Below are 13,676 nucleotides of genomic sequence, written 5' to 3' on the forward strand. Positions count from 1 at the left end.
TGAAAATTGAGAAGCGTTTATAGCGGTTTACTCTGATAGCAACGAAAATCTTGAACTGAATCCATCTTTTGTACCTTTGGCGACACTGAGACTACTTCCATGTCGTAAATATCAAACAATTCGTGAAAAGTTTTTCTCCAATACTCCATGTCTTTTGTCAGTAAACAATCTTCTCAATGGAAACGACAGGCTTTCATCTCTAATTGTTGATGTTCAGCGTATCATTCTTGCAACAAAATGTTTTAATATTTCGGAAAGTTTTAATACTTCCTGCTCTGTCGATTTGCATCCCCCGTGAGTACATAATCGGTTCAAGCATCACTCCTTTTTTTTTACTAAATTTAATTGAAACAAATACTAGCCTTATTTGCCACATGCAAGTTAGTTATCACTAGCCATGATTCCTGACAATGTGGTATTTGATGAATTGTAATTATTTTCAAGATGAAGAGGATTTTATATAAGTTTTTTTTTTAATTTTTAAAATAGTTTAGAAACAAAAACTCATATTCTGATGTTCATATTATGACAAAGAAACATATATTTTTTACACAAAATCTGGAGGTCAATGCCTTTAACAGTTTGAAAGATAAAAACGTTACTTTACGCTAAAATTCTATAGAAAATGCTATTTTTAAACTGCCAGTGTGTCATAGTTTCTCTTTCGATTTTCTAAAGTTATACCCCATAAGAAAGCTTGTGATCTGAGCTTGTCAAAGATGTATATTGGTATATTTTCTTTTATCATATGCATTGAAATGATTGTTAAATCTGACCAGGAACTTTTACATAGAAATTATGTAGAGAGATAAGCGGTCGGTATACTCGTAAATAATCAATAAAAGTAGTGCGGAAATAGAACGGCGGATTAATCTGCGTTTAGTGAAAACTGACATTATTGGATTTTTGCAGTATCCGGAATATGGTTATAATAGGTTTCAACCGCTTCGCGGTTTCAACCTAAAAACGGTGACATTGAAGATTAATACCGTTTTATCCTGCGTTGTGATAAGTATAAAGATATTAGAGAACGTTGGTCTACGGATCGCGGGGTCTCGAGTTCGATCCCCGGGCGGGGCGTATGTTCTCCGTGACGATTTGATGAAAGACATTGTGTCTGAAATCATTCGTCCTCCACCTCTGATAATTCATATGGGGAAGTTGGCAGTTACTTGCGGAGAACAAGTTTGTACTGGTACAGAATCCAGGAACACTGGTTAGGTTAACTGCCCGCCGTTACATGACTGAAATACTGTTGAAAAACGGCGTTAAACCCAAAACAAACAAACAAAACAAATTAGAAAGGAATATACCCAAAAGTATTTTATCGGACCGAACATGTTTAAACTGTTGAAACTATTGAAAATCGCAAAGTCTTAAATAATTAATGTAGTACCATTGAAAAAGGCGCTGAAAATGAGAACAGTTACGCTTCATGTAAGAACATGATGATAGTATTCTTATTTTATTGTCCACACTGGATAACCGGCTATCCTGACGCCCGCTGGAAATGTAACCCAGCTGGAAATGTAACCCAGCTGTTAATCGGTAGGTAAAGTTTTTCATTTATTTCTATTAAAACGCAACCAGACCTTGCAAATCAACTGGACAGTTTTGTCAAGGAATGACCATGACATTTACAATTTCTGGGCCAAAAACGATCGTTATGTTTTGAGATATTCGCTAACAATTTCTACAATTTGAAAAATCGAGCCAAAATCCAAAGTTTTGCGCAAATTGTTTTATTTATGAACAACCTGTGAAAACTTTTATCATCTAGTTTAACAGATGTGTCCTTTCGAAACACCTGTGTAAAGTTTCCGGGTTCTACGTTATTTCTGAAAAAGTATATACGCCATTAAATAGGCATGGTCGAGAAAAGAAGACTGTCGAAAACGGCCGCTGTATTTGAAATAGGCAGTCGTTGAAATCAGCTGTCGGCTTTCGAGAATACAGCTGCATAAAAGTACAAAAATGTCTTGTAGACATGTTTTATGCCCCGTTATGACTCTTCTTTATGTATGTTTTGTATCTGTTTAGTCTGTCTGTGCTTTTGCGATTTCTTTCATCTTTCATTCGTGTAAAATGTGTATACTTGCAGTCAATAAACAGTTTGTATATACTTACGTATGGTTCTTATTGCCATATCGAGTAATTCTGGTTGATTTCATTATCATTGCCCTTTTAGTTTAGAGTCTAGAAGTTGCTTTGTTCCTTTCGTCCGTCCGTCCGTCCGCCCGCAGTGACTTGTCCGGGCTCTGATTCTACATGCATGGACTGATTTTTAAGTATTTATTCTTAAACTTCAAACATGTGTTACCGATGATACAAGTATTAATGAGGCCCATTCATTAATGACCGCCTCCAATGTCAGCATAACAAAAAAAACTCTAACACAGAGCTTTAAATAAGTATTTATAATTTCAAATATATTGTATCGTATAGCAGAACTCTCCTTTTTCATGCGGTTTTATTTGACAGCTGACTGTGTAAACAAGCAAAGAAGAGTTCCGATCTACATTGTCTTATGTTGATTAAAGCTATGTGGCTGCCATGTTAAGAAATGACTGATTAACAGTCATGTGACATTTTCTAAAGTTCTGCTTATTTAGATTTGAAAAAATCGTTTCCAATCGTTTGCCTATACATCAACAACTTGCAGTTTTAGACCATGAATAAACTGTTATTTGTTGTAAAGGTATTTGAGCTGTGCCATGAGATAACCAACATAGTGGCTTTGCCACCAGCAAGGATCCAGACCAGCCTGCGCATCCGCGCATTCTGGTCAGGATCCGTGTTGTTCGCTTTCAAAACCTATAGCAATTAGAAAAGCTATTAGCGAACAGCATAGATCCTGACCAGACTACGTGTCTGGATACATGCTGGTCGCAAGCCCACTATGTTGGTTTTCTCATGACACGGCTCATTTATGAATGAAACAAAATGGCAGAATTACATTTATAGGAGCAATTAAATAATTATGTATGAGCAAATGAGATTATACACCTATCAAGCACCGCACTGAGAACACTTTTCAAAACAAGAACGGGCATTTGAGATTCATTAAAGATACTGAATTCTTCAAACGAAATTCAAAGGACTGACGACTAGAAGCAATCATTTACACTTGCAAAACCCGAGGTGAAATTACTTTCTGTAGTAGCCCGGAGGCACCTGTAATGGATTTCATCCACCATCAAAAGCTGGCAAAATGGCAATATGTACTATAATGCTTCGGTTTAACAGCAAATTGTATATGGTTGGCTTTCGCATGGCGGAAAAATGGCAAGAACGCGTGAACTAGGTTAATATTCAGCTCGCGTGTGAAGGAATATAGTACTAAAGCCTCTTGAAATGAAAGTGCCATTTTAAAAAATAATTATTTTCCGTCAAATGACTGCCAGCAATACTTTTTACATACAAAAGTATTGAAAATCATCGGAGTTAATGAATAGTCTATAAATGTTAACATCCGAGTTCAACGACAGCACTAGCGGCCGTTTTCGACAGTCTTTTTTTCTCGACCATGCCTATTTAACGGCTAATATACTTTTTCAGGAATAACGTAAAACCCGGAAACTTTACACAAGTGTTCCGAAAGGACACATCTGTTAAACCAGATGATAAAAGTGTTCACAGATTGTTCATAAACAAAAACAATTTTCGCAAAACTTTGGATTTTTGCTCGATTTTTCCAAACCGAAGAAATTGTTAGCGAATATCTCAAAACATAACGATCGTTTTCGGCCCAGAAATTGTAAATGTAAGACATGGTCATTCCTTGACAAAACTGTCAAGTTGATTTGCAAGGACTGGCTTCGTTTTAATAGAAATAAATGAAAAACTTTACATACCGATTTACAGCTGGGTTACATTTCCAGCTGGGTTACATTTCCAGCGGGCGTCAGGATAGCCGGTTATCCAGTGTGTTGTCACTGTCTGTTTTCATACCCTGAGGTAAGTGTATTAGTTCACCTCGTAAGGCTGATTTATATGATTGACGAATTTAATAGATAATAGTACGTTTATGGTTACGTATGGCAATTTAACATTATGTAATTTAAACTGTATTTGCGTGCGTAAATTGCGTGACCTTATATAATACTATTAAATGTTATGTTGTTTTTTTAAATAAACTACACGGATCAGTTGTTAAAGTGAATGTTCCGCAGATTGGGTTTATTTATCGTATGGTAACTATTTGTACATTGTTTCATCTGATGAATCGAATTTTGACGATTAAAAACATATCTGATATTGAACCAGTTAATTTCCCTTAAAATATAATAATCTCCTTCGTCTGGCTCATAACATTTTGAAAATTAAATAGGGTTTGTATACATTAGGAATGCGTCGCTACTCGGAATCTCCTACACTTGGACGCATGACGACGGAATAATATGGCTTTTTTGGTTATTGTAGAACTATCTGGATATCCAATATCATTACGAAGGATACCAATTGCCGTGACCCTATGGCTGAATCATGTTTCCATAGACAAACAGCCAGGCGGGCCGTCGTATCTATGTTCAAGTTGTTTTATATTTATAAATCCTGTAAACGCGTGAAACCATTTAAATAATCCTAAACATGGCGTGAATGACTCCTGGCAAACACCAAAATATGGATATTAAGGCGGTGCTGTGGGCGTGTGGGGTGTAGCAAAATTAATTACCATTCATATACAGATTCAGTCAGACCCAGAATGTTATTTTTTGATTGAATTGGGCATAGGAAATAGAGATTAATATAATTGCCCGTCTACTAATCCTACCTATTCTATTACAAAAATGCTTCTATTGTGACCTTTTGATACATGCAAAACTGCATTATCTGCACTCTGAAATACCTACTGGTATTTCGTTTTATTATCGGCTTGTTAAAAGTTTGTTTTTTTTACTATAAGTAAACTGGCACAATCAACTGAAGTAGGTTTTAAAGGGTAAAACAACTTTTGGTTAGTTCAAGTACTTAGAAATCTTTTTTTATCTACTGTATTTCTGTTGTTAGAAATTTTAAGCCTGCTGATATTGGTCTGCACTGGTCGCAAAGGCATAATCACTTGCACCCAGCAGGCTAAGGGTTAATTATCATGTGACCGCCAGTACATGGAATCAGTGTTTTTTTGGCGTTAGCTGTATAACATGGATTTTGACCTAGATTCTGTAATAATCGGGACACGGAACAGGTGCGCGCTGGGGCGATAAACCATTTATAAAGTCTTAAATGACATTTAATATTATGTTATCATATTAAATGTATTTAGTAGTTTTGTTGTCCAAAACTAAAATGATTCATTCTAATTTTAAAGTTTTTAGTAATTTATCACCCCAAGAGAAATCGAAAGTAAACTTCTTCCCCCGTTGCGTACCTCGCTTGGTTGTAACTGTAGAGTCAGTGTACCCGGTTTTGGACTGTACGCGGTTTCGCATACAAGGCAAATTCATATTCTTCGTGAAAATAAGCAGAAAATTTTACAATTCTTTAAACTGGGAACTTATTTAAGTATTCAGAGTTATGGGGTCACTAGTGATTTATAAGCTAGGGTTTTATTTTCATTTCAGGTATTCAACTGCTTTAATTAAGTGTATGCTTGTCGACATATTATGCTAGTGGGTTACTTATGGGGGATTCTGACCCAACACGAAATCATTTCAGAATCAGCCCAGAATGTCAATCATTTTGACCTTCTATCACTGAAAGGATATCTATTGATCATTAAATTTTAAATGTGCTGCTTAGTTGAAATATTTGCAAATGGATAATGCGTTCGTATATGCATATTCAAATATTTTCTTCTGTACATCCTGTTTAATTCAGAATTTTTCATGCGCCAAACATTATTACCTCTACGCCGTTTTTCTTTTTAAAGACATTTCTTGTTTAATATAGGTTCTAGTCCTATAATAGTTACTCAATCGCAGTTGCTGAAAATACAAGACTTGTGTTTAATATATTTGAAACATATGTTAAGTAATTATATGAACTATAATGAGTTTGCCCAGACTTGTTGGTTTATTCAAGAAAACTATCGAAAGCATACATGCTAACTGAGTCCTTCCACGAGAAAATATGTATTAGTGACATTCTATAATTATTGTACTATAAATGGGATGAAATATGGGAAGTCAGAGTGTTTTCTTTTTCATGTGTTTTTGCAGAATTTAGAAACGATTATAATGTCATTTAGTTGTCTAAGACAATGAAATTCTACCAGACCTGAAAATGAATATTACATGTGTTGTCATGACACATGAAATTCAAAAACATGTCTGCGCCATGAGAATACATAGGTTCATGACGAAATCAAAAGTTGCTCAAATTGATTTGTTCATACTGTCTGTAAATAATTTGAAATGTACAATATTAAGTTAATGTTAATACATCATTTGCGGCATTTAAGACATGAAATATACATCGCATGCACGACAATGTCATACTGATTTCACGACGTTTTTGGAGTAATGTACCCTAATGTATTTGTTTACTTACTTAAATTCATCGTAGTTTTTGAAAGAGTGAAGATGATTCTTTAAAATGATCAGATTTAAAAGGAAAAGATGTTCTTTTTTTAATTGATTTTCTCACTAACAAAGAATTTGTGATGAAACTGTTCAAAAATATTTTGCTGATAAAAGTAGTTTAAATATTATGTTATATAATGTATGAAATGCTTTCAGCGCAACTTGCAGTACTTCATTAAACAAATTACATGACAGTTGAGTCAATTTGCGAATTTCGATAAAAGTGGCGAAAGTGAAAATGTCTACATATTTGATTGTTCTGAATCGTTACCTTCCTATAACTTTGACTGGTTCAGATAATTTACCTTCAATTTGTGATGTAAAAAGCAGTCTGCGTTTTATGCACTACTTGCCAAACTTAAGCAATAACACCTATTATATCTAAACATACGACTGACGATTCTTGTCAAGCACCACTACAAAAAAGCTAGTATTGCTAAAGAAACATCCTTAAAACGTCCTTGGCTTTGATCTGACAGTGAAGCAGGATCGACGCTCTACGATCCTTGTATAAGAACACAAAACGTTAAAAACATCCAAAATCTAAAGGTAATGATCTTCCATTTACCTCTTTATAAGTTGGGAGTGAATTTGAAATCTACCCAATTAACCAACACAAGACTACTTTTTGACATATACTTCAAGCTTCAAAGGTACACATACTTTCAGTTAAACTATAGGCAGAATATCATCATTTAATAATGGAAACTACAAAAAGTTTTGACACTGGTAGGGACAGGCCTCCCCCGCACTCTCTAAAAGTGACTCAAACTTTTTATAGCCCAGTGTAGACCAAGATAACACGTAGCCCAATTCTTTTGTTTTCCAACTACTTACTTGATTACTAGATCAGTGCAACTTTATTTTTCCTGATGGTCAAATTATGCACTGATTGCCACCTTAGCATCGTGTATAATACAATAATTTTGATTCGGTTCTTACAGATAGACAATGGAACACAAGGATCAGCTTGAGAACAAGAAATATAGGAACTGGGTGAGGGCAGCACTTGGTATTAAATATGTAAAAGAAGGTCTGGAACCATTCTGCGACAACCTTGTTAACCAGCAGCATATTGCTATCTTAGATAAAGTTAAACGGAAACACAATCTTTCGACAGTTGTATGTGGACATTGCAATCTACATACACTCCAGCCGGACCATGTTCAAACAAAAACTAGGCAATGCCCTCTCGGTCAATCTCATTGTAACTGTCTACACCCACGCGGAAAAAAGTCTTGTCCCAGCCACGTATGTGGTGCCATATACGACGAAATTATTAGGCGTCACGCATCCACTCCTCCTGCTCCATACTGGAGAAACACAAACGCAATTCAGTGGTGTACTGAACCTTGGGCTGTTGCAAAATGTTTCATAAATGCTCCAGGATATGAAGACAAGATAAGAGCAGATGAGTTTGACTGTTCTGGTTTGTTGCATCTCTTGATTAATAACATAGAGTTCCATCACCATACTCAGTGCAGTATTTCTGGAAATGATGCTTTCTCAAAGGTAAGTAGTATATACACATTATGTTTAACGTTTTCTTTCATATAAATATTATTGCTTACAAATTACAACAACAGTAATTTACAAAGGCGTTAGAGCTTTATTATATTTTATAAGAAATTTTATGAGCAATTTGAAAGATTGTTTTTGTTTCTTAAATCAAGCCTACCATTGTTTTGAAAGTTTTGTGGCTACATTCATACATTATATTTGATTTTGTTACTAGCAATACTTAATCGCTACTTTCAAGTGATCCTATCACTATACATCGTTTATATGCATCGTGAAATAGCGCTTTAAGTAACATTAAACATGTTTAAAACACAGTTTTGTATAAATCAACTGTCATGATTGATTTAAACGCAGTAACCCATTTCAATCGAACATTTCTCACACGAAACGCACAGTTCGATGAATGGGTACCTACCATATTGAACAAGTGGTAATTTATCTTCCGTCATGCTGTAGTCACATTGTCTCATTATGTCATATGGCAGAGATTATTCGCATAAAAAAACTTGCGTGAAATCCCATAATGAACATCCGGTCTAGAGGTTATAGCAATGTGCATATGTTAGGCGGAATAAACAAACCAAAACAGAATGCAAAATAGTCACAGTTATACAATAAAACTCAAAATGATGAATGAAATTCATATTAGAAATGATTTTGAATTTGAAGTCATCCACTGGTATACATCTGTTATGTTTATTTTAATCACATTGCACATTTATGCTGCATATACACATATGCGAAGACGTGTAGGTAAATGACGACTGACCTACATTTTCACATCAACCAATCAGAATATCAGAATAATTTTGTAATATAGACCGGAACTTCAACAGGGAAGTTTATCAAAGTTTTTTTCTGTAACGTTAATGAAACTATAAACTACGTATTGTTTCTTTAAGATTGGAAATACTGACGAAATGTGACTGTTACACAATGGAAGATAAATTATCACTTGTTCAGTGTTCATGGTACAATAGCTGTCCATATTGTTAAAACTATCTAATTGATAGCGGCGTTTTGTATCATATTTTTACTTCATGTTAATTTCCAAGTTGACAGTAGATACGTGAAAAGACTTAATAAAGATTTTATTTTGTTCTCTTCTGTTCTGTTCTGTCCTGTTTTATATGCACGTAATAAATATTATGTTCACAAATTTAGCATCTGTGATAAAAACATTTTGTCTAAATAATGTCTCTCTGTGTGATTTATTGCAGGTAATTCAACACAGAAACGTCATATTTCATTCAAACACTATGGAACTAGAGGACACAGACATGGCAAATTATTTAGATGATATGATAGATCTGCTGCAAGATGATAAAGAAATCAAAGATACACAGGAATCTAAAGAGGCGGTCAAAAAACTGCTTGAGGTATTTTTCCCTACACAACCTGAATTCAAATAAATAAAGTCATGAAATTACTATGTAAATATACTTAGTATATGTTCTTTCCGCATGCATAAATAGGCAGTTTTTTAAATATTTAATTACTGTTTTACCTAATATGTTATTCTTAAGCATCATTGTAGCTTTGAGTTCTTTCATAGAATTGAATTGTTCCCAATATTTCATATCTAATTTACAGCTTAAACATGAACAGTTTATAATAACAAGTACAGATGAAATGGACGTCCGTCGTATTGCAATGTCTGCAATCGAAGAGAAGGAAAAGAATCTTGAACAGAAAATAGTTGACGCAAAAACTGAAATTGCAATTAAAACTGATGAAAGTGAAAAACAGATAAAGGTGAAGGGTTCATCTATTAAAGATGAACTCGAGAAGAGGGAGACAGAAATCAAGGAAGCGATGAGGATAAGTGAAATTGAAACTACAAAGAATATGGATCAAAAAGAGATAGAAATCAAAGAAAATTTGGAACTGGCAGAATTTATCTCGAAAGAGAGACTTATGCAGAAAGAGATAAATATTAAACAGAATTTGAGAGTGGTAGAATTGGAGTCAAAAGGGAGACTAGATCAGAAAGGAATAGAAATTGAAAAACATTTAGAGCGTAAAAGAAAAGATATACTTAATCAGCTAGAAAGAAAACAATCAGCTCAGATTCAGATCGAGACCAGGCGTAGTGACGATATTAAGGTAATGTGGGTAATATGAAAAATATTCATCTCTCTCCAGAATGCATTATATTTTTTACAAAACCATGCAAAATGCCTACGAGTTTATTGTAAAGTTCAACATAATTGGTTATATAAGTTTATTAAAATAATATGAAATACAGAATATCAATACGAAGGAAATAGAGACAAGACTGGAGAGAAATCATCCGCCAATTGTAGCATTTTATTTTGTAAGACCACTTTTATTTTTAATTGTTTTCTGTCTCAACAATCGAACGCTTTGCAAGAAAACATTATTAGGCACCTAGCCAAAGTTAATCGATGAAGTCTAAATGCGATTTCAAGTAGTGGAAGATATGTGAAATTATATCAAATGCTTTAAAACCGAATTAGTGCCTTTGAGCATCTTATATTAAAATAATGAGGATTACGAGTTTTTAAGTTTTAATTGAAAAGGGAAATTTGATTGGGCGTTTAAATGATATATGACACATTACATAATATTTACACTGTATTAATTATTAGTTTTTTTTGTTGTTTATTTTAATTCAATATTACGTAACTGCTGTAGGGGAGACTGGGGCACCTTGGGACAAAATTATATTTTCTATTTTTTCTAAAACATCATTAATCAACTTTCTGTGATTGTCAAACTATTTTAAAGTATACATGATGAATAGTAATGGTCATGTTTTGTTCTATCGTTTCTGAGATATGCATCGTAGAAGACCATTACTAAAATCATAAAAATGTCCCATTGTACCTCGAAAATGGGGCACCACGGGACACATCATGGTAACCATGGAACAGTGAAAGATATGTGCTTTATAGATAGCGATTTAGAAATGATTTTCAACAGTCCACTACAGAACATAATAAGACATTATTTGGAATTAAGTTTTTTTTTTACTCAGAGAAGTAAAGTGAAGTTTTATTTTACATCCTCCCATCTTCATAGTCCACGTTTAAACAGCTTGAGCAAGGCAAGGTTTTTAGCGATTCAGATAGATTTGTTTATTTTCCAGAAAAAAAAAATAAAACTAATGTCCCATGGTGCCCCGGTCTCCCCTATTTACCGTCGTGCTATTATTGGGCATTTTGTTGAAAACCATCACTTGATATATATAAGCGCTTGATTGTGTTTGTGCAAAAAAAACAACAATAAATGAAAACATTCACATTGTTAAATTTCTCTCATATAGGCAACAGCAGACGATATAATGAAGTCCGGTCTTCGTGACATGCCTCCAGAGTCTAATTATGAAAGACTGAAAACAGGTTAGTTTTACAACTATAACATTTAACCTTTACCCTGCTTAATTTCTAAGATGGATTGATCCATCATTTAATGTGGACAGTACAAACTATTGTTGGAGGGGTTGATCACTGAAAAATTACTGACTGAAAAGCGAACAGTGCAGACAATGATCAGCTTTTACGAACGTGTTAGCCTAAATTGCAGCAGGCTAAAGGTTAAATAAAATTTTATATTATTATACTAAACGTGTTATTATAGTTTGATAGTTTTAAATACTTTTAGATTAAAACATGAACAATTACGTGGAAACTTCCCTTTACTTTTAACAAAAACGCAAATTAACCAAATTGAAAAGTCTGTTAAAACAATAAGGGATTAGAAATTACAATTTAAAAAAAAACAATGTACAGTCAAGGTCCAAATGGTGGATTTTTAGGAGCTTTGGCTGGTTTCTTAGGCCGGACAGTACTTCCGGTAGCTGCAAAAATAGCTCCAAAAATATTAGCCCTTTCTTGTCTTGACAGTACTGGTGTTAGTAAAATACTTGGAAATGTATGATTTCGGTAGCTAATGATAAGAGAAATATTATATCGCCATATCTTACATCTAACCAAAGAAAGCAATTAGTAGGATTTTGAGTGATTAAATTAACATAAAAACAAAGACAAGACGGCAGGTTCCTGGGTATGTTGGCTGCTAGTCTCGGAATACCTTTGATTACATCTAAGTGGGAAAGGACTACAGATTGATTCTCAACGGAGGCCGTACAGACGAATTCCTATAGTAAAAAAAAATGAAATTTATAAACAAACCAATTTCTAACTTTGAAATTGAACAATGGGTTAAACAACTCGGTATTAAAAACTTCAGGGGTGTATTTAGTAGAAATAATTTACCAAAAACAAAGTTAAATAATGAATGCGGAGTTATAAATGTAGATGACTCTGTTGGGTCTGGAACACATTGGGTTTGTTATGTAGATAAAATAAACTTTGATCCATTTGGACTTCCCCCACCGAAAGAAGTAATTAAATATATACAAAATGTAAAGTACAATAATATACAATATCAAGACAAAACAAGTACACTCTGTGGATATTATTGTTTGTTTTTCATAAAAATGTTACAAGATGGTATTAACATTTATGATTTATTGTATAAAATACTAAAAGTTAAAAATGTAAAACAAAATGAACAAACAATTATAAATTACTTTTCAGTATAAGTTTAAATATCTTTACATTTTATCAATAAAAATAATCTGCAAAAAGTTTGCAAAGTTGGCAGACACTGCCACATTGTTGCCACTTGGCAGGATTTTGGCAAAAATTTGGCAGAAGTGTTTAATCATAATGTAATATAGGTTTTCTTATAGTACTATGAAAATCCGTTTATTTGGTCAAACTTTTTCCGCAGCCTTATTTTACATTACTACTCATACGGAATATTTATGATCATTTACAATTTATCATATGAAGATGATTTTAAATATTTAGTTTTAGTTTGTCAATAAAATACAGATTTATCACTAGATACCATAATATTATGTTTTGCTTAGCTGAAATGCGTCATAGAGCTAGTAGTAGCATTGGGAAAAAAAAACAAAAAAAGTTTTCAGCAGATGTTAAGCATTATTTTGATACCAACCATTGATAACAATTTGCATAAATAAAAAATAAAAAAAGCTACAGGTAAAAAAAAAACTCGTTGTCTGTCCGGGTTTTTCATCAGTACCATGATGGGGGTGCATTTTAAGACTCGATTCTGTGCACATAAATATCACTATTATCTTTAACTCATGAACACTATTTTCCATTGTCTGTCTAGTCTTGACACATTTGAAGAAATGATTAGATCTACGTCCATTTAAACAAAACATTTCAAAACATTTTCCTTTGTTATTTTTATAGCAAGAGCAAAACCATCAGACTTACTGAAAGCCAAACTGAAAATATCAGAAAGAACAAGTTATGCAGAAAAAAAAAGAATCCGTATGACTAGGTTTTCCCTTCAAATAAGCAGCGCCTACTTTTATATTATTTAGACGTTGTTAACTGAATTTACCTTCAAGTCAATCTTATTTTTAACCAATTGATAACTAGTGAGAATATTGCAAGGTCATTTAACTCCGGCGTTAGCCAGTATTGTTAGATGGTAAATTGACACGAACTTCACGCGTTTTTTTTTTGCCCAAGTTTCTTCCGATATATATACAACGCTACTGTTGTATATGAAATATAGACGGGTACAAGTCTGTTTTGCGATTGGCTATTTACGGATTATCGT

General features: G+C 33.6%; 1 protein-coding gene across 1 annotated transcript; it reads left to right on the forward strand.

The window, feature by feature from the left end:
* The first annotated feature begins 9,271 nt into the window (after positions 1-9,271).
* Positions 9,272-11,482, forward strand: LOC123558306 (tropomyosin alpha-1 chain-like). The gene is made up of 3 exons (XM_053533933.1): positions 9,272-9,424; positions 9,639-10,151; positions 11,335-11,482. Exons 1-3 carry the CDS (start codon positions 9,305-9,307, stop codon positions 11,413-11,415), a joined length of 714 nt encoding a protein of 237 aa, XP_053389908.1. The 5' UTR covers positions 9,272-9,304; the 3' UTR covers positions 11,416-11,482.
* Positions 11,483-13,676: the final 2,194 nt, after the last annotated feature.

Source organism: Mercenaria mercenaria, unplaced genomic scaffold, assembly GCF_021730395.1.
Source record: "Mercenaria mercenaria strain notata unplaced genomic scaffold, MADL_Memer_1 contig_3235, whole genome shotgun sequence".
In the NCBI taxonomy this organism is placed as follows: domain Eukaryota; kingdom Metazoa; phylum Mollusca; class Bivalvia; order Venerida; family Veneridae; genus Mercenaria; species Mercenaria mercenaria.

Excerpts from the sequence above, each read along its gene's own strand:
- LOC123558306 (XM_053533933.1), top strand. The coding sequence starts at position 9,305 with ATGGAACTAGAGGACACAGACATGGCAAATTATTTAGATGATATGATA. Across the intron at positions 9,425-9,638 it reads CGGTCAAAAAACTGCTTGAG|CTTAAACATGAACAGTTTAT; the intron begins GTATTTTTCCCT and ends TCTAATTTACAG. Across the intron at positions 10,152-11,334 it reads GGCGTAGTGACGATATTAAG|GCAACAGCAGACGATATAAT; the intron begins GTAATGTGGGTA and ends TCTCTCATATAG.